General features: G+C 42.6%; 3 protein-coding genes across 9 annotated transcripts; 2 read left to right on the plus strand and 1 right to left on the minus strand.

Moving 5' to 3' along the window:
- Positions 1-323: 323 nt before the first annotated feature.
- Positions 324-12,854, plus strand: zdhhc5b (zDHHC palmitoyltransferase 5b). Of its 7 annotated transcripts, XM_084353273.1 has the most exons (13): positions 331-442; positions 2,718-4,156; positions 4,627-4,748; positions 4,896-5,053; positions 5,793-5,965; positions 6,087-6,189; positions 6,301-6,392; positions 6,667-6,799; positions 8,071-8,179; positions 8,363-8,469; positions 9,236-10,167; positions 10,269-10,292; positions 10,670-10,686. In XM_084353273.1, exons 2-12 carry the CDS (start codon positions 4,008-4,010, stop codon positions 10,285-10,287), a joined length of 2,097 nt encoding a protein of 698 aa, XP_084209399.1. In that variant the 5' UTR covers positions 331-442; positions 2,718-4,007; the 3' UTR covers positions 10,288-10,292; positions 10,670-10,686. The 7 variants fall into 7 exon arrangements, with proteins under 7 accessions (XP_084209394.1, XP_084209399.1, XP_084209398.1 ...); XM_084353268.1 differs by lacking the exon at positions 10,269-10,292 and having other exon boundaries at positions 324-414; positions 10,670-12,854; XM_084353272.1 differs by lacking the exon at positions 10,670-10,686 and having other exon boundaries at positions 10,269-10,559.
- Positions 12,855-12,890: 36 nt separating this feature from the next.
- On the minus strand, positions 12,891-16,257 carry tmx2a (thioredoxin-related transmembrane protein 2a). The gene is made up of 8 exons (XM_084353275.1): positions 15,977-16,257; positions 15,638-15,698; positions 15,045-15,158; positions 14,772-14,848; positions 14,420-14,526; positions 13,842-13,907; positions 13,602-13,731; positions 12,891-13,493 (listed from the first exon to the last, which is right to left on the minus strand). Exons 1-8 carry the CDS (start codon positions 16,163-16,165, stop codon positions 13,329-13,331), a joined length of 909 nt encoding a protein of 302 aa, XP_084209401.1. The 5' UTR covers positions 16,166-16,257; the 3' UTR covers positions 12,891-13,328.
- On the plus strand, positions 16,255-19,496 carry pmf1 (polyamine modulated factor 1). The gene is made up of 5 exons (XM_084353277.1): positions 16,255-16,579; positions 17,963-18,068; positions 18,214-18,314; positions 18,497-18,692; positions 19,329-19,496. The coding sequence occupies exons 1-5, from the start codon at positions 16,353-16,355 to the stop codon at positions 19,392-19,394; spliced, it is 696 nt and encodes a 231-aa protein (XP_084209403.1). The 5' UTR covers positions 16,255-16,352; the 3' UTR covers positions 19,395-19,496.
- Positions 19,497-19,562: the final 66 nt, after the last annotated feature.

A 19,562-nucleotide genomic window follows, 5' to 3' on the forward strand; every position in this document is an offset into this window, starting at 1 on the left:
AAGTAGAGAGAGATCTCTCCAGAAGTTGGGCTCAGTGGGGACATTTATGAAATTAGTGGACATGCCTGTTCCTCATTTCTGCTGTTGCAAAGTTAGCAATATGAGGAAATGTTCCCTTCAAATGTGTTGCAAGGATAGTATTCGTTTATTGTTTTGAGAGGTATTACTTTAATTGTATTTGGTAATAAAAATATAAAAGGCTCACAACATTTTAATAACAAACAACAAATCACTTTTACATCAGGGCGTTTGAGACGTGTCTTCAGGCCACTCCCCCTCGGGCTCTGATTGGCTGTTCGTCCCACCTGAGGGACGACGGACTAGTTCCGGGTTTCCGAAGTCGGCCTAGCAAGCGAGCTAAGTAGTTTGCTAGCGGCTAACTGAAGGAGGACCGCAACGACCCACACCCTACAGGCAAGACAGCTCGCATGTTCGGTTTTAGGTATATCCTGTTTATTTTTTCTGCTCTTCTCGGTGACTGTTTAGCCGGACGTGGCAACATTTATCTTGCCAGCCGTTAATGAGCGCTACTCCGCGAGTGTAAAGCTCCCATGCTAGCCAGGTAACGTTAGCTAACACTTTTAGCTGTGGGAAAGGACTGGGCAGTGTCGCAAAAAACTTTCGAGGCTCGGCAAGAGCTAGCTGGTTAGTAAGTGTGTGTTGCGTTTAAACGCCTTAATTATCACATCGAACTAAAACATCGAAGTGTTTATTACTTAGTTCAACATAAGAGAAGTGTTTCTGGATTTGGTTCATTGCGGTGTGAGCAGATTGAAGTAGTTGTCTTGACTGATTCGCAGCACTGCCCTGGCCTGTTGTTTAACGCTTGGTCGATTTCAAGGTATGATTCATGGATGAAGTGATTGTCAGTCAAATGGTAAAGATTCAAATAAGACGCCAGCCAGCAGCTGTCTGTGTGTCACTATCGCTCGGAAAATTGATTAAACGAGCCCGACAGGCCACTTATCGATGTAGTTAGCTGGCGAACTGCAGATTGTTGCGGTGACATGATAGACAAGGCTCGACACGGAGATTTTAGGATTAACATCCATTATAGTCGGGGGGGGATTTGTTGTGGGGCAGATGAGATGATTAACAACGGGCACAGAGGCTGTGCCCTGGCCGCAGCTCTGTGTTTGTTAGCTCTGGTGATTGTTGAGGAGAGGGGTGTGTCCAAACTATCAGATTACAGTTACTCCGGATCCGTTTTCACCTCGTTCACACTGCACGGACTCGTTTTCCATCTGGAGATGAGGGCTATCAATCTGATGTGTGTGTCAAAGGCGTCCACCCCCGTCACAGATCGTTGTCTCCTCGGTGTTTTGAATATCCAGCAGTGGGAGGAGTTTCATCTGAGCACCTGAGGGCATGGAGGTGATGGCTGCCTGTTTAACAACAGCAGGCTGTTGAACAACTTTTGTTTATGAGTAACGGTGAGAAAAGAGTGTGCACACAGTGTAACGCAAGCTTTCAAGGACAGTAAGAAGTTGGTTAGTCAGCCTGATTGTTGTGAAATCAGGGTGAAACTCAGTTTCTCTCAGATAAGTCTGCTCTGTAACCTAACAAGGACATTTACCCCTGACAGTGAAGTGTAGACCCAATGAAGCCTTTTCAAACGTTGTGTTATTGTAGGAACTTATGTTCACCACTGCTGGTCACTGTCATATGTTAGTGATTAAATCAGCCAAGTTTTTTATTGATTAATCATCTGGGGTGGGAATCACAAAGTAACTTTCGATACTATTTCAATAAGCCATTGGTCCCCAGACATTTTCTGTTGTTATTGTTATTATTAGCATTGTGTAATAGCATTCATTTCTTAAAAAGAGTTTCGCAAAATTCCCTTTCCGCACAAAATTGCAAATCCTTGGCAGCAAACAAAAACCAGACCATTTTTTATTAACAAGAAATTCACTTTATCGTTGTACTGGTGAAGCTGAGGGCAAGATGTGACTTGTCATAGTTCCTTGACATTGTTTTGATAGTTGTCTGCGTCCTGGCTGTCACAAACTTGTCAATTCTTTGCTAATGGTGCAGAACCACAGCCAATCTTTTAGCCTTGTCTTGCTCCTCCTGTTATAACTCCAGGCACTTCCACTTTGGGAACCACTGCAATAAGTTTACTGCGATAACGAGGGTTATGATACAGTGATTCTGTGATACTTGATAGATAACATTCATCTTGATATATCACGGGTGTTAGTGTAAATGAAGAAGACCCCTAAAAGCGCAGGAATTATGTCTATCCACTGCATTTGGAAACAACAATGTAGAAAAAAGTACCTACAGTCTCACTGTGTATTGCCTTTTTCAAGACACAGTGTAACGAGTTAAGTATATATATCTAAAAAATGTTTATATTTGGTGCCAATGGTTCAATAACATATTGTGAGAGGAATTAATACAATATATTCCTGTATGGATATTTTGAACACTGTAAATTGAAATGCCGATCGCAGTTTCCAAAGCCCACATTTTCAAATTGCTTTTATTGTTACCATCCCATAGGACAAAGATGCATGGCACGTCTTTACAACTGAGAAGTTCGAACTCGGGAATAATCAGCATTTTTGTTTGAAAAAAAAATGATTCTCAGAAAAAGGCTGCCCATAAATCTAATTGACTACTTGTTTCAGCTGTCATTATTTGCAAAACATTTTTTGTTTACTTAGGTTTTGCTCACTGAGTGTAATTTTTTAAAATATTTTTTGTTACAGGGGCATGCAGCAGTTTACCCACGGAGGCAGTGGGTGAAAGAAGACAGGGCAACAGAGAGAAAAAAGGACTAAAATGCATCAGACTGCTGCACATGGCTTTATTTAAGGGATGCAGAATGGGAAAGGAGGTCTATTTGCAGAGAATTTGGAGGTGGGAGAGGTCTCTACACCCAGACCCGGCCAAGTGCGGTGGCACCTCTGTGAAATACGCAGGACTTCTTTTTGGGATGAGTTGATTTTGTCCCCCTATCGACACAAAGACTGAAGGCAGGGGTCTCAAGAGATCCAGGGGACTCTGCTTGGCTATTTGAGCTATTTTAGTTGTAAAGTTGAGGCTAGACATCATTTAAAAAACGTTTTTTTTAGCAGGTTTTTAAAAAGAAAAAAAAAAACAGCTGGACTTTTGTTTTGATGTCAAGCAGCTTCCTGCAACTGGTTTAAAAGTGAATCTGTTTGTTTAGTTGTTTTCTCCTGCTGACTTAGTTTGAAACGCTGGAACTGTCCCTCCTGCCGCCATCCCCAGTTTCTTTTACCCACCCAGTGCCTAAATAAGCCCTCTCGGGACAATCACAGAAGTCATCAGCAGCTGCTGCGCTCAATCCTCTGCCTGTTTTCCTGTATGTGCTTCTGCTCGCGACCTCCACTACCACTACCTCTATAATTTTCTGTCTTTTCTTTTTATATTCATTTTCTCTGAGAGACATTTTCGAAACTCAAGCACAGTGACGAGCATTTATGTAAAACACAGAGTATTCAGGAGTGGAGGGAACCTGGGATTGCTCGCTTTAGTCGTATGTGCGAGTGTCTGCTCTTTTGCATATGTGCACAGCTGTTTTAAGGTTGCTCTGGTGCCAGGGAGCAGCTAAATCTTAGATTTATTTATTTTCTTGCACCAAATACGGTTACTTTAAAGCCATACAAAAATATTTATGAATAATGTACACATATTTTTGTATCACATTGCTCCTGTATAGCTTTGCTTTTATACGCCTCTATTAAGATTATGCACACAAATTAAATATTCACAACAAGCTGTATATTGCTAAGTAGAGAAAAAAATCTGTTTTTGAGTGATTGTTTGTTAGTGTCAGGACACAGAGAATCCCTCATGTTTCCTTTCAGTTGCTGCTTTGCATAGTATTGGTTTTCTTTTTCCAGTCTGTAGTCATGGCCCCTCCTCCCAAACAAACACCATATTTGCCATTTTGACGTGTAGAGCACCCTTTACAGTAGGTAGACAGTAGATATCTATCTCTCTCTCGCTGTCTTCCTCCCCTCTCTCTGTCTCTGATGCCGGGTTTCAGTAGTGGGGGGGTTGGGGGAGGAGTAGGTGTCCCAGCTTCTGCTCCTCCCCGTCCGTTTCGACCCAGCCGATATGTCCCGGTGTCTGCAGCCACCACCTTCCTCGTCGGGTCCACCACCCTCTTCTTCTGCTTCACGTGAGTATCTCCTCGTCAGTCTCCCTCACATGTGCAAACACACGAGCACACAATGCAACCGTGTACAAAGTGCTGACATATATTTACACACACACAGTTGTGTCATTGCGTAACGATTAATGATTGTACATGTTTGTGTTTGTTAACAGCATGTGTAAATATCCCCGTGTTTTTTGTTTTATCTGAAGATGTCCTGCTGTTCTTTTATTTGTTTAACCTTTATTTATTTAGGTTCCCTGAGCAAACTTTCCCCCTTTTCAGCATCATGCGCACTAACACAGTTCCTCACACCTGTGAGCTCCCCATTTACAATCACAGTCTTTTATTTGTGGCCACTGAACAGCTTCACTGAAGCGGTTTGTGGGTAAACTGCCTTGCACAAAGGCTTATCAATAGTCCCTGATGGAGTGTTACTTGCTCTGTGTCTTGCAAACTCTAATTTTGCTTCCATCTTACTTCGTACTGTCCAGGTGCCCGTGGTTGTCAGAGTATATTTCCTCTGTCATTCCCATCTACATTGCCGTGATCTTCCTCTTCACCCTCGCCAACTTCTGCATGGCCACTTTCATGGACCCGGGAGTCTTCCCTAGAGGTAAACACAAATCTTTTCATAATGACATAATGACCATGATCCAATAGAAATTGACTGAATCATTCAGTGAACACAATGCAGAGGAGACCATATTGTCAGGTATTATGATGATGGTGCAGTCTCAGTGTGTGTTTCTGGTGTCTTTAGCGGAGGAGGATGAGGATAAAGAGGATGATTTCCGCGCTCCGCTCTATAAGACAGTGGAAATCAAAGGCATCCAGGTGCGCATGAAGTGGTGTTCAACCTGCCGCTTCTACCGCCCGCCACGCTGCTCTCACTGCTCAGTGTGCGACAACTGTGTCGAGGTACACACACACACACACACACACACACACAATATATTGCTGTATTGTGACTCCAAATGAGAAATTAATTTATTTTACAGTTTATATGACGGTGGAACAGGGTGACGATGTGTGATTATCTAGGCTCATTTTGATTAGCTGGGCTCTCTATATTCTTTATGGCTGTAGACGTTAATCCAAAATGTGCCCAGATGTCCGCTCCTAAATTACTGGGTGTGTGTGTTTTTAGTTTTTTTTTAATCACTTGCTGCTGATCTCTGCCTCCCCCACCATATCTCCCAACATATAAAAGTAGTGTTAGTGTTAATGTACGCCCACAATTTATTGCATGAGAGCGATGTTGCAGCATAACTTTTATTGTTCAGCTGATGCCGGACAACCAGTAATCAACATGAGAAGGTTATAATGTCACGTAGGCTGCAAACACCCAGTAATGCTCTTTCACTACTTCAGTGCAGAATCTTTTCCGTATCAGCATCACAATGCATCTGAGAATCCAGACATTTCAACACCTCTGTACCTCTGTGTTCAATTTGTCTTCGAGCAGGTCCTAATTTCACAGTGAGCTCTCATAAACTCCTGTGTGACTTGACAGCTCAACCCAGATCTGTCCTATTCTTAGTTTAGCATGTGTGAGTGTGGGAGGCAAAAAGTCGTCTACTCGTCTGATCTTGATGTTTTGCAGTGTTTGCGTATCATCATTATATTTTTGTCTTCCTTTGATCCCGTTCTCTCTCAGGATTTCGACCATCACTGTCCATGGGTGAACAACTGCATTGGTCGGAGGAATTATCGCTATTTCTTCCTCTTCCTGCTGTCGCTTACCACCCATATCATGAACGTGTTTGGCTTCGGCCTGGTTTATGTCCTCCACCACCGCCAGCAGCTGGACACACCACACGCTGCTGTTACGTATCCTTTACTTGGCTCCCTGCAGGACAAATTATGAGACTGCCTTTCCCCTTTTTATTTCCATTGTGACTTTTCACTTTGTGCTGCATTTGTTGTAATCTCCTTGACCATCTCCTCTCAGTATGGCTGTAATGTGTGTGGCTGGTCTGTTTTTTGTCCCAGTCGCTGGTCTGACTGGGTTCCACATAGTGTTAGTGGCCCGCGGTAGGACCACAAATGAACAGGTACAGACAGGAGCTGGATGTGTGTGTCACATTCTGAATCATTGAATTCAGTCAGAAAGATTTTAATGTAGAAGTCTGAATGTTTTTCTCTCCTCCACCCTCTCGCTGTAGGTGACAGGGAAGTTTCGAGGAGGCGTTAACCCCTTCACCAATGGCTGCTTGAGGAATATTTCACATGTGCTCTGCAGCTCCCAGGCTCCCAGGTCAGCCTTCCTCTCTCCTCTGCACTCATCTGTTTACTCCTTAAACACAAATTATTTCCACTGCCTCCTTCTTTCCATTGCCTCCTCTCGCCTTCCACTTCTCCACCCTCCTCTTTTATTGTTCTCACTTGTCTGTTTAGTTAATGGAATATACGAGTATAAGACCACAGTGTGAGTGGCCTCTGATTTTAATAGAGCAAAGTTCTGGTGAGCCTGTTGTTAAACGCTTTCGATTTCATTAGGATTAAAATGTACGTGTATGTCCCTCTAACAGATACATGGGACGATGGCGGAGCCCACAGGCAATGGAAGTACAGCCACCGTTTCTCAGACCACCTCTCACTGAGGCCCAGCTAGAGGCCAAGGTCCTGGACAACGGCATCCAGAATGACCGACACAGCACCAGGGTGAGACTAAATCCAACAAAAGACAAAAACAAGCGATCTACATGTAAAAGTTTGGATGTAGGAACTCCAGCGATGTTCACGGCATTTCAATGTTATTAAGAAATAATTGGTATATATTGTGTTCTTGACTGTACCTATTGTGGGATTAAAATGTCCTTTTTTTTAGGAATACAGAAAATTGTTTCCTGTGTTTATAAGAGTTTGTGTTTTGAATCAGTTTAATTGGTCCGCTGGTTAAAAGATCTATTGGAGGGTAATAAGTGTAGTCTCTGAAATGACCCTCCAAAGATGTCAAAATAAAGTTTTTGCCTGAAAGTGTCACAAAATTAAGCTAATTATTAGAGCCGACTGATATCGGCTTGATATATCGGACGTTGGCCTTGACTCGTGACTTTAAAACTGTACATGTACATCTGTACATCACGTGAACTCACTTTATATAACCAACAATTTGGTCCTCAGACCTTCATAAAGAAAAAAACAAAAAGTGAGCTATGCCACAAATGAGCACATGAGCTGAACAGGCAGCTGATGTAGCCTGTAGTGGTGATGCAGCTGCTGGCATGGATACTGGCACCAGTTGTAATTCTGCAAACTATACGGCTAATATAGACAAATAACATCCGTGATTCATCTCCTCCTGTCTATATTTAAGTCATTTATCTAATGGAAACTTTCTTAAACAATCCTTAAATGTTACAACTCAGTTAACAGTTAAATCCCATTGTTGTGTCAGAATATTTAAATAATTAATGGATGTATCCCCACTGTGCCAGCTTTGTGTAATGTTAGCACGGCACTATACCCCACTTCTGTGAGAGAGTATTTCACCCTCTGAATGTGAGTATATAATACCATACCAGAAAGCTCTGCCGCATGTGCTATCAGCAGCTTGAGTGGGTGTTCAGATTAAAAATAGTTTGAGTCTATCAGTATGTTTGAAAGTTTATCAGATGCCAAAACCTTGAGCAATGGTTTATGAAACAGAACTTTACAAGAAGTTACAATTGCAACAACCGCTCTGTCCTCCACTGCAACAGTTGCAAGGCAAACAATCGAACTATAAGCAATCTACCTGCAATGGCCAGAGGATTTTGCATTGTAAAATAAAGTTAGTTGTTTTGCCTGAAAACTGTGTTATCTTTTCCTAGTGTAGCCCTTTTTGCCAGAGACCCTCATCATTTATTTAATTAAATGGGATTTTGATTCAGTTCTGTTGTCACACTGAACACAACCTCTAATGCTGTATGTCTTTTCTGTGTCTTTTTCAGTCCAAGAGCAGTCTAGATCAGATGGAGAGCCAGTCAGCTGATGCAGAGCCTCCACCTCCTCCGAAGCCGGAGCTTCGTTACCCCGGCTTGCCCCGTGCTGACACGGAGGGTAAGACACATGCAAATACACACGTGTACTTGGGTAGTGGCAGATATATCACTAGACGTGTCAACATCTGAGTGTTAGGACATCAGGTAATGCTCAGGTACTTGCCTACTTGCAAACAGCTGAATGTTTTCTAATCACAGACGCACCTCTTTCAAATGTCTCTTTTGGTTTCTTGCCACTCAGAGAGCAGCTTGTTGACTGAAGCTCCTCCTACGCCATCGATGTACAAGTACCGACCAGCCTACAACAGCCCGGGAAGGAACCACACTGCCCTCACACACCCCAACAAGGTACATTTACACTTGCACAGAGCTCAAGGTATTAAGTGTTTAACAATTCACATAACAATATGTAGATGCAGTATATTAAGTATTAACAGCATATTAACATAGTAAGCTTGTTTTAGCATTTGTAAATTTCATGTGTTTTTCCTTATTTCACTAAAAAGAAGTGAAGTGAACAGAACAATATCCCATGGATTACTGTAACAGATGGTCTGGTGGCTGACATGCCCAGCCCCTTCTAATTTACTTTGTGGTTAATACCATGCCCCTCTTTTTGTTTTTTTTACTTTAATTGATCATTCAGTGGCCATCGGTCGATCAGTAAGTCTCAGCTAGTGTCATCTGTGTGTGTGTATCCCTTTGGCACTCTGTGTGTTTGAGTGGACCTATCCTTCCCCCTGAGACTGCATTGACTGGAATGTGTAGTTCATGTACTGTATGTATTTGTATTTCCATTTAAGTGTTGATACACACAGTCTTTGACATGCAGTGTCAGTGCTTGTTCAAGCCAGTCAATGTCTCCAGTCCAGTAGTGTGATGATGGAGTAGAGCACCGGTCAAGCATCTAATTTCTCCCCACACCTCTTTATTTTCCGTTATAATCTGTAGAAAACTGTTGTTTTTAGTGCTATGTTATCTATTCTTTAGGGAACATTGTGATTTTCATCTTTCTTCCCTCATCTTCGCTCCTGCCTTCATCTTCATCACACTTTCCTCCTCTTCTCCTCTGCTCTACCTTTGGTCTGTTGCTCTTCCTCTCTCTTCTCCTCAGATGATCCGTGGGGAGAGTCTTGACTCTCCATCTCCCTCCATTCTCCAGTCCAGCCGTCAGCCTAGCTACCGCTCAGAGCCGAGCAGCCTGGATGGGGCCACAGTGGTGGGAGGAGGTGTAGGGGCGCGCAGAGGGGGAGGGGAGAGGGGTGAGGGCCCCGGAGGCCCTAGCGGGACTGCTGCGGGGTTGACGGGGGGCATGTCGGGTTACTCCCTGACTGGGCGCTCCTACACCTCCTACCCATCCTCTCTGGTTTTGTCCACTGGCGGCTCACGCTCCTCCAGCCTGCGCTCAGCGCACACGGCACATAATCCACTGGCCACGCTCCAATCGGAGGGCACCACAGACACCAGCTACAAAAGCCTGGCCAATCAGACGCCTCGGAATGGCAGCCTGTCCTATGACAGCCTGCTGACGCCATCCGAGAGCCCAGAGTTTGAGTCAGCAGCCCATGAGCTGTCGCCGCAGAAGCCTCATGCTCTGTCTCCCTCAGCGACTATAACAGGCCAGCCTGAGGTGATGTCACCCAGTACCCGGCTGCAGGGCTACACGTCGCCCTTCCTCTCAGCTCAGATCGCCCAGCAGAGGGAGGGGCAGCTGCTCCAGGGCTCTGCCACTTTCTCCTCCCCCCACAGGGCCTACCTGCGTGCTGTCAGCCCGCCCCCTCCCTCCTCTGGGCCTCCTGAGATCCAGCACCTTCTCCATCATAACCAGGACTCTTCTTCCCGAGCCACTCGTAACCCTTCCTCCTCATCCTCTTCCCCTGGGGTTCGCTCACTAGAGCCCCCTGTCTCCCCGCCACCTCGCGGCCTCTCCCTCGGCAAATCCCAGTCTTATACTGGGGAGGCGGGGCCTCAGCACAAACCTCGGCCCGCAGGAGGAAGCACTGTGCTGGGAGGGGGAGGAGCCGGAGGAGGGCAACAGGCTCCACAGTGAGTAGTGATCCGTCGCCAGATCCGTCAGCCTGCTACTCTTCCTCCTCGTTCTCCTTTTCCTCCTAATCCTCTTCTTCTTCCTCCCTGGTTTGTGTCAGCCCTCCTCTTCCTCCCTGATCTGTGTGAGTCTTCCTTTTCCTCCTTTACGGGTTACAGCCAGTATTGCTTGTTTAGTGTTTAACAGTGTGTATGAAGTTGTTGGTTCACCTGGTGGAATGTGTGCGTTAGTGATAAGAGCATGCCAGTACATGTTTAGCTCTGTGACTGCATGTCTAACCATGCTGCTATTTACTTCTGTCCTGTAGCCTTTCTGTCCTTGTCTTTTTCGTACTCACTAAGTTTAGTTACCAAATGCCTTACGAGATCAATGGTAGAGAAACATTTTTATGTTTGTGCTTGTTTGTTGTTATTTTTTAAGTAGAACCACTCACCTCCACATCCATTTATCCTCTGTCCTCATCCCTCACTCCCCTCCCCTTCCTGATGACTGTCCAATCAGATCCACCTCTCGCCCAGTCTTGGCCAATCACACCACATCCAAACCAGGGGGCGGGGTGAAGAAGGTGACAGGCGTTGGAGGGACCACTTACGAGATATCGGTTTGAGTGACAGGCATCCTTCAGGGTCTATCACAAGGAGCTGGAGGGAGACAAGTCACTGGACTACTTCGACCCAAGCTGGATATTATTCATGACTGCAGCCCCCTGAAAAACAGACGGTTCTCCGCTGCAGCAGACTAAAGGAGCAGGCTGTACTTACTTTGTTATCTTTGTAACGCCACTGGCCACTCTTCTCTGTTAGCCTTTCAGATTTGAACAAAGAGTAAAAGGGGGACACTGGTTAATTTTTCACAGGATCAATTTGTCACCATTTAGCCACTTTGTGAGCCATAGGCTGATGTGACTGTATCATCACGGCTGGGTACAGATATGTCTAAAGAACACGCATAGCTATTCAGTGATTTGCTGTTTTACTTTGGTACATTAGCACACAGAGTATTGACCACCGTGTCCAACACTTGAGGAAAGGATGGCCTTTATAGGGAGGATTCAGGACTGTTGACCAATCGAAACGTCATCTTCTCCTCTGTCTGATCGGACCACGCAACCTGTTTATCGATAAAGAGTCACGGAGAGAAGAGTCCAACCTATAAACACAGTATCATTTTAGTTTTATAAATCTTTTTTTTAAATATTGTTTTATATAAATGTGCAGATTATTATTGGGTCAGATTGTCAGGTATTGCAGATGACTATTGATGAGGGTGGCAGATGTGTACTGTGTGTAATTATTCATGAAAGCGATTTCTAATCAGTTGCCTGTTTATATTTAATGGCTGCATCAGCCTCTCATGAGCTCTTGCTGGAGTTGACATCGTCCAAAGAGAATGATGACCCTTTGGTGGACAGCTGAAGTGGCAAAATGATTGAGCTTAATTTTTTTTTTTGAAAGCCACAAAGAAATTCTGAATCACGATTGCAGCACAAGCATCTTTGTGGAATGTACGCTTGTAATGTTTATGCTAGAGACATTATGCAAAATCTGTTTGTAGCTTTAAGATCATTGTGTCCTTTTTTGGTGTTTTTTTTTTTCTTTTCTTCTTTTCTGTAATGTTTTGTCTGTGAGTCAATCAAGATGCTAGCAGAACCTTATACCTTTAACAGATGGCCAGCCAAATAGGGGCAGCGGGGGAAGGGCTTATTTATTTCACCAGACAAGACAACCTTGTAGTTTTGGACACAATTTCAAACCAGTTTCTCCACAAGTGTGTTCTTTCTTTTTATGAGAAAAGAAGTATGAATATTTTTTATGAAAAAAAAAGAGTTACAAATGAAATTGTGAATGCGATATGCCACTGAGTAGATTTTTAAGGAGGGACTGGTTTGCAATTTTTGCCTTGAAACCATTCATAGAGAAGCAAACGCATTTTTATTTTTTTTCTATTGGTTTTTACTTTTACACGTTTCTGAGAAAAAATGTCAGGCAGATTAGATTTTTTTGATTGACTTGTTCGTTTTTTAAATCAATTCTGTAAAGGTACAGTTTTTTTTTTTTTAATCACAGCCATGTTGAGAAAGGAATAATTAGAGGAAGGGACGTGTGTGTTGGAGTTTGCGTCTTTCAGGAACGGGGCATTACAGTAAAGTTTTTATTTATTTTTTTTTCTTCTATCAAGGCCCACAGTAGTATTTGCAGTAGAATGTCAAAGCTGGCTGAATGTAGCACGTCTTTGGGGGAAAGTACACGCTTGAAGCACACAAGTATCATCCCTCAACCCAAACGACTGTGTTACGAGTTTTCAACCCTCCCAGGCTATGTCTTCGGTGTGCATGTGATATTTTGTTTGTCGTGCTGAATGCTTCACTGGCGTGTATACTTGTGAGATAACCAACAGGTTCATGTGTGGGTGGTATCAAGAAAAGAATCATCACTAATGGCACAAGCAGCCGTCGTAAAGAGATAAAGACAACCTGCGTGTTACTTTTCTTCCTGCTCTGGCCGAGGACGATGAACAATTTGAAACTATGTGGGTATAGTCGTATACTTCTGTGTGAGATAAACTATCGCTATTGTGGGCTGTGATGAATGGAACGAGTTTCACAAATATCTGTAACGAGTACATTAAAGACATTTCCAAAATGGCCTTATAAAGAATTTTTAAAAAGATGTCTTCAGAATAAAAAGGTCAAACTGATGAAAAACTGAAAGCATCCAGAATCTTAATTTTGCACCTTTTTTTATTTCAGTTTAGCTGTCATTTTTTTAAAACTTTGTTTTGACATACGAGACATCAGTAAACACTGTAGTTGCAAAATACAGGCAGCAAAGATTACACGCAGTAATGAGATGTTGCTGAAAATAGCCAAAAAACAATCATTACAAAAAAAGGCATTTTCTTAAATAACTTAAGGTCTGTAATAAAATGTCCAAATCAATGCTTATCCGCATCATAACCAGTCACACCAGGAAAACGTGGTCTGTCTTTTTTGGGTATTTAATTGCCACAGTAAAGACTTCACGTAGAGATGACATCTAGTGGTGGTTGAATCTATTTTCCTCTCTCCGTCCCATGGTATTATGGACCTCTTTGATAATGTAAGGCACGGCAATGTTAGAAGAAAACGAAAGACTTCATGCAGCCCCTCTCTGAATCATCCTCACTGGTCTTTCTTGCTCTCTGTGGGCTGCTCGGTACTGAGCTCGTCGCCGCCCTCCTCTGGCTGAGAGTCGTTCTGCTCCTCTTCTTTCAATCCTCGACCTTTGTTCAGCTTCTTGGACTTTTGGAAGAGCTCGTTCAGGTTGAACTCTCGGATGATGTTCTCCTAGGGATGAAAAACACTTCATATTAGCATATATGTGTGCACGTTAGGCCATTTCAAGCAACACCCACTCCGTACATAACACCATGTGTTTGTTAAAGATAGACTTACATCATTGAAGGTCCAAGATACAGCTCTCCCTTTACTGTCCACCATTGGACGTCTCATAAGTTCCCGCCCGCCTTGGAAAAGCACCAGTGAGGGCAGCTGCTTTGACAGAGGAGAGGTACTGACCTTGTACCTGTTCAGAGATAATTAACGGGACAGTCAATATCAAAGAATCTGTCAAAATAAGCATAAACAAGCAAACTTGTGGCATTAAAACTACAGCTAAAGGAGAAAATGACTGACTTCTCTGAAACCTCTCCATAGCGTCCGATGTCCACCTTCCCAAACCTGAGTCCAGCACAGTTGTACCTGCAGAACATGGAGGAAGATGCACAACACATTTAGCCACACATCCAATACGTTTCTATTTTTGGAGAGCATTTGACTTATGCAGAACTGTAACACAGCAGTTTAATCCAACAATGTGATTTAAGACTACTGAATAAAAAAAGTCCAATGCAATTTATTATGATCAAAATCTAGAAACACACTTACGACACCAGTTTCTGCAGCTGCTTTTAATGAAATTAAATAATTTTTTATTTTATATCTACGACCATTAGAAAAACCTAGTAAATCAAGACATATTTTGTTTTTAAACATGGTGTTTAACAAAGTAAACAGACATCATGGTTGCTTATTTATATTAAAGGCGTGACTGATGATTTGCAGGCTTATAATCAAAAATGTGTATTCCTTCAGTAGCTCAGCCGATCACAACTATATCTGTTTTACCAGAAGCAACTACTTAAAATGAGTGAGACAGTGTGTAGACCTCATTATCTTTTTTACTGGAAGGCCTGTATTAACTTTTCTCTTACTTGAGAGAAAGGTCGGCAAAGACGGGAGCAAACGACTGGCACTCAGAGGACCAGTTGGCGTAGAATTCAACGATCCAGGTGACACGGCTGTCTTTCTGCAGCTCCTCCTAATTATTCAATAACACAACATTACATTAGAACAGATGACACAGGTGTAGATCTCCATCACTCACATCCGCTCACCTACAGGACTGGGACAACATCAGTTCAAGAGGTCAAATGTTTAAACAATTAACATAATATCAATTGGATTGTCCATGTTTTAAGGACAAAATGCAACAAAACTTTGGATTTCTTTGAATTGAACTACACAAAAACAATCTAAAGTCACAGTCTGAGGTGTAACACTCACATCTATGGTCGTGTCACTGAAGTACTTGATGTATTCGGGGCCCATGTAGAGAGGTGGCTTACAGGTCATGAGGAATGCTGCCGACAAAGCAGAGAAAAACAGACTAATGAGTTTACATTTTCCAAACCAATACCATGTATCCTCAATTGAAATGTATGTGTCCACTTTTATGGAAGACAGTTTTCCATTAACATCCCTTCCCAGAAATTCACATTAATCAGGAGCGGGGCAGCATTTGCTTTAAGTATATTATATTATTATAACTCCACTGACCGACACACAGTGAGACGTAAAGGATGCCGAGCCGAATGTCCAGCCTGAAGAAGAGGATGACGTTGGCCACTTTGCTGAACATGAACAAGTTGCCTATGTGCTGCTCCAGTGTGACTGAGAAAGAGAGACAGAGAGATAGAGGGGGGGAGAAAGTCCTTCAAACAGTTGATTCAAGGTCAGAAGAAGGCAGGATTTCACTGTAATGTTTACACAACAACGCAAGGTTTTTAGTAAAGCACTTCCTGGGTGTGGCTTGGCGCGGGGCTTCTCACTCGGTAAATTTGAATCTGTTACTTATTAGGTCACAAATACCTTCTTGGTTGAAGTTTAACAGTTACGACGTTCAAGCAGTCACACAACTGTCTATGTTTTAGGTTAGAGAGGAGGTTTAATGAGGAGATACACGTGCCTCGATAAATCCTGGTGGTTCCCGGCTCCAAAATCACTGTTTGTGTTTGCCACTTTTGCTGATGTTGACTGTTTACAGTGTAAACAAATACTTGCCATGTTATGACATCAGTCGTTTTACACATACTGTATGTATATATGTGTGTGTGTGTGTGTGTGTGTGTGTGTGAGTGGGGGTTACTCACTAGCTCTCCTGTTCTTCATCATCACTATTGCACTGAGAAACATGAGAATCTCCACTTCTCTCTGTAAAACAAAGACACAAAAACATAAAAACAACTTTGTGAACTTTGTTTTCTTGATTTTAGGTCGCCATCTTAACACCTGGCCAGGGACTACAGGTGAAAACTGGCCTCTTTAGTAATATATACAATAATGTTCATTAATACGCACTGTCCCTGAGAAATAAAGTGAACAAATTAAACTAATAAAAGTGAAGTAAATTGAGCTAACTCGGCTAACTTAGCCCCACCATATTTAGCAGCACAGTGGACAACACTATCCCCACCATGCACCATGCTCACCCAGTCAAAGTCGCAGGAGTTGCCGTCCTCGCGCTGGGTCGCCAGGTGCTCGCACAGACCGGGAGCCTTTCGGACCAACAGGAAAGCGATGGTCATGAAGAAAGACGTGATATAATACGGCTTCAGCAGCCATTTGTAAATCTGAGGTAAGTGGTAAAAGAAAGTAAAGAGTCCTGTGATTAGACCCATGCTGCCTGGCGGACACGACAGTCAACCCACAAGGAGTTTGAGGAGGAGTGACAGCTGAGGTAACTCCTGGGACTTTGTTTTCGAACTGCGCATGCGCCGCATTAACCGCTTTCGCCTTTTCTGGGTGCGACGACTCGCCGTAGATTTGGCGGGTACTGCAAAAACGTAAACAGAGGAAGCTGCGAAGATGGAGCAAGGCGAAGCAGCGACACAAAAGGAGGCTGTAGGTAACATTTGTGTTAAAGACTCCGGTGAAAACCAGAGTAATGAAGCTACGGGCGAGGTGCCGTCACAGGAGCCGAACCCTGGATCAGTTTGTCGGCCGCCCGCGGAGAAGGAGCCTCGGTTCAAGAGGTTGAAGTTGTTTGAAAAAGCGACGAATATGAGCCTGGAGAAGTTCATCGACCATGCCAGGTAACGTGTCAATGTGTTAACAGTGTAAGTCTGAGTGTTATTTATCATCATTACTGTAAAAGACAGTGTGTTTATCACGAAAAGCACATATTGGGTGAGTTAAATGGGTGTGATCTGAGGGTGCTAACGGTACCAAGCTAACATGAAGAGGACACAGTTAAGATATGTTTGATGGCTGCTCTGTGGTCTCTCACCTGGCGTGAAGGACTGAGATCTCACGAGAATTGGAGGTGATGATCACGTGCAGCATTCACTGACACACCTGTCATAGAAATCACCCAAGGCAGACCTTATTGAAACGACCCAAGCATTTTAAATAAAGTTAAATGTTCAGTGTGGATTATTGAAAAGAAGAAAGATTGTGTTATCTGGACCTGCCTGCTCTGGTCTAAGGTATTATAGTTTTCTTGAGTTGATTAAAATGGTGTGAAAAGGTTCCCAGAGTTGCTTGTTGAAACACTTAATGATCGTTAAGTACTTACTATGGAGGAAGTAAGGAATGAATCAGGAACAACTCGATAATTAATTAATCGTTAATGAATAATTCCTGAATAACTGTGATTTGAAGACTAAATAGGAGATAAAAATGGATGACTAGAGAGCAGACTGGGAGACACTATGTCAATGAATCATTAGGTAATAAATATCTAAATCTACATACTGACCACTTGCTTCATGAATTGTTCTTGATTAACTGTGAACTCCTGTTTAATGGCACAAACTGTAAGTAAACATAATACTGAGTAGTTACAACTAGACTTGTTAATTACTCATTTAGTAATCATTGATTACTTGTTTGTCCCCCTTTAGTAAAGTGATACATCATACTGAGTAGTTACTAAGTAGTCTCTCATCACTTCATGATTTTGCTATCGAGTTTTCCCCTGGGAGCTCACAATTAGTTTCTTAATAACATCAATTTTTGTGTACCTTATTGTAAAGTGTAGCCATTTTTTTTGTCCAACTAACAGTCCAGTTCCCGACTATATTTGATTTAGATAATACAACACAGACAAGCAGCAAGTCCTCACATTTGAGAGGCTGTAACCAGTAAACATTTTGTCTTGATAAATGACTTAACAACCAAATGTTCTCTCTGGAGAATGAAAAAGATCTTATCTTAACAATTACTTGATAATCAAAAGTGTTGTTAAAAATGAATGCTCTGTGAAAGAGCCCAACTGATATATCTGTGGGTTAGGGTTAGATATTGACACATATAGCATATCGGCAAAGAATGTGAGTTAATCAGCCATTTTATCGATAATAGAATTTTTTACTCCCTGATCTCAGCATCAGCCCACAAAATTGAGAATTGATCAGGCTCTCTAATTCAACTCCTCATTTCAGTACTAGATAAGTTGACTTGTTATTCACTCTCAGTTTTGACAGATTCAGCAGCACATTTCTTCCGCTCTACAAGCAGAACCCTCAGAGGATGGAGAGCATTCATAAGCAGTTCATAGAGGAGTTGCGGAGGACTATACAGGTTTGCAGCACATCATGTCAATCTTTGTAAGAAAATAAAAAACAAATAGATAGTCCACTTGCTTGTTGTTTGTATTAAATATAACACTTGTCTACCTGCCTTTATTTTCACCTGTTTATATGAATGCCTGTGTCCGTGTATGAAGGAGGACATCAGTGGGTTGGTCAAAGATGGTGGGTTAGACGTCAAACTGGATGAACTGGACAAATTGGAGTGTGCTGCCAAGAACAATCCAAACCCTGCATGGTCAGTAAGCAGCCTTCGTGCACCTTCTGTTTCCTCTCATGTTAAATTATCTGCTGTTCTCACGTTGAGCCTTTTCATTACATATCCATACTTGCCCTTTCTGCGTTGCACTGTGTATCATCGTTGTAATATCTCTATTGCTATTTTGCAATGTGATTAAAACATCTCACTTTTAATATTAGGCGACCGAGTGGGGTTCCCGAGCAGGACTTTTGCAGCTTTTTGATGCCGTATTATCAGAAGCAGGAGGCCTACATGCGACCGGAGCTGAAAAAGATTAAAGCAGAGAATGCTGCCCTCGCACAGAAAGTTCAGGCTGGAAGAGAGAGCATTGCTCAGACTGAACAACGTATTTCTGCAGCTGTTGATGAGTGGAAGGTAAGAGAGGAACAATGGAAGATAACAAAATATATTCTACAGGTTTATTTTTACAATTGTTGAAGAAGTCTGAGGCACTCAAGAGGCTGAGTTTAAAAGTGTGATTGCTGTTGAATCTTAACAACAGTTAAAACATCCCTACGCATTTCAGTCAAGGAGGAATTCATCAGGGCATGTACAGTTTGGTTGTCTTGGGCCTATTTCATGTATAGGTTAGCAAAAAGTAACATGATCAGTATGGTAATTCTTCTTCGTCTTTAACTGCCTATACTAATCATATGACTACTTACCTGTCCATATTGATCATGTGACTGTTTGCCAACCTGTGTGCTGAACATTGTCGTCATGTGACTTTAAGTGTCTAGAGGTATAGGCAGTTAAAGACTTTTTCAACAAATCTGAACTAGTAATATCCCCAAACTGAAAAACACCATGGCAACAACATTTTCCACACCACAGCATCACTCCTTGCATAGTATTTTGACTAATGTTTATTTTGACACTCACAAAGGGGATGCATACGAGTACACTAACCAAAATTAGCCAGGGCATATGCATGATAACATAAGTAGAAATGTAAAATACAAGTTTGCCTTGAGTGCTAACAGTTATGTGTGTTTTTCTTTTCTCTTTCAGGCTTCGGTCACAGAGTTTGAAAGGCTGGCATCTTCTCTCTGCCCTGCTGATGTCTTTGATGTGTGATGTTCAAATGACTTGACCTGCAGATATATCCAGTAACTTAACTGTACATATTAGCTTTGTTTACATAACCTGTATGTCTGAAAATAAACTTGAAAACAAAAATTTGGCTTGCAGTGGTCATTATGGTAATGTGCGTGTTTATGTCTGGCATTACGGTACGTGGGCCGT

Source organism: Pagrus pagrus (genome assembly GCF_965226575.1).
Source record: "Pagrus pagrus genome assembly, chromosome: 5".
In the NCBI taxonomy this organism is placed as follows: domain Eukaryota; kingdom Metazoa; phylum Chordata; class Actinopteri; order Spariformes; family Sparidae; genus Pagrus; species Pagrus pagrus.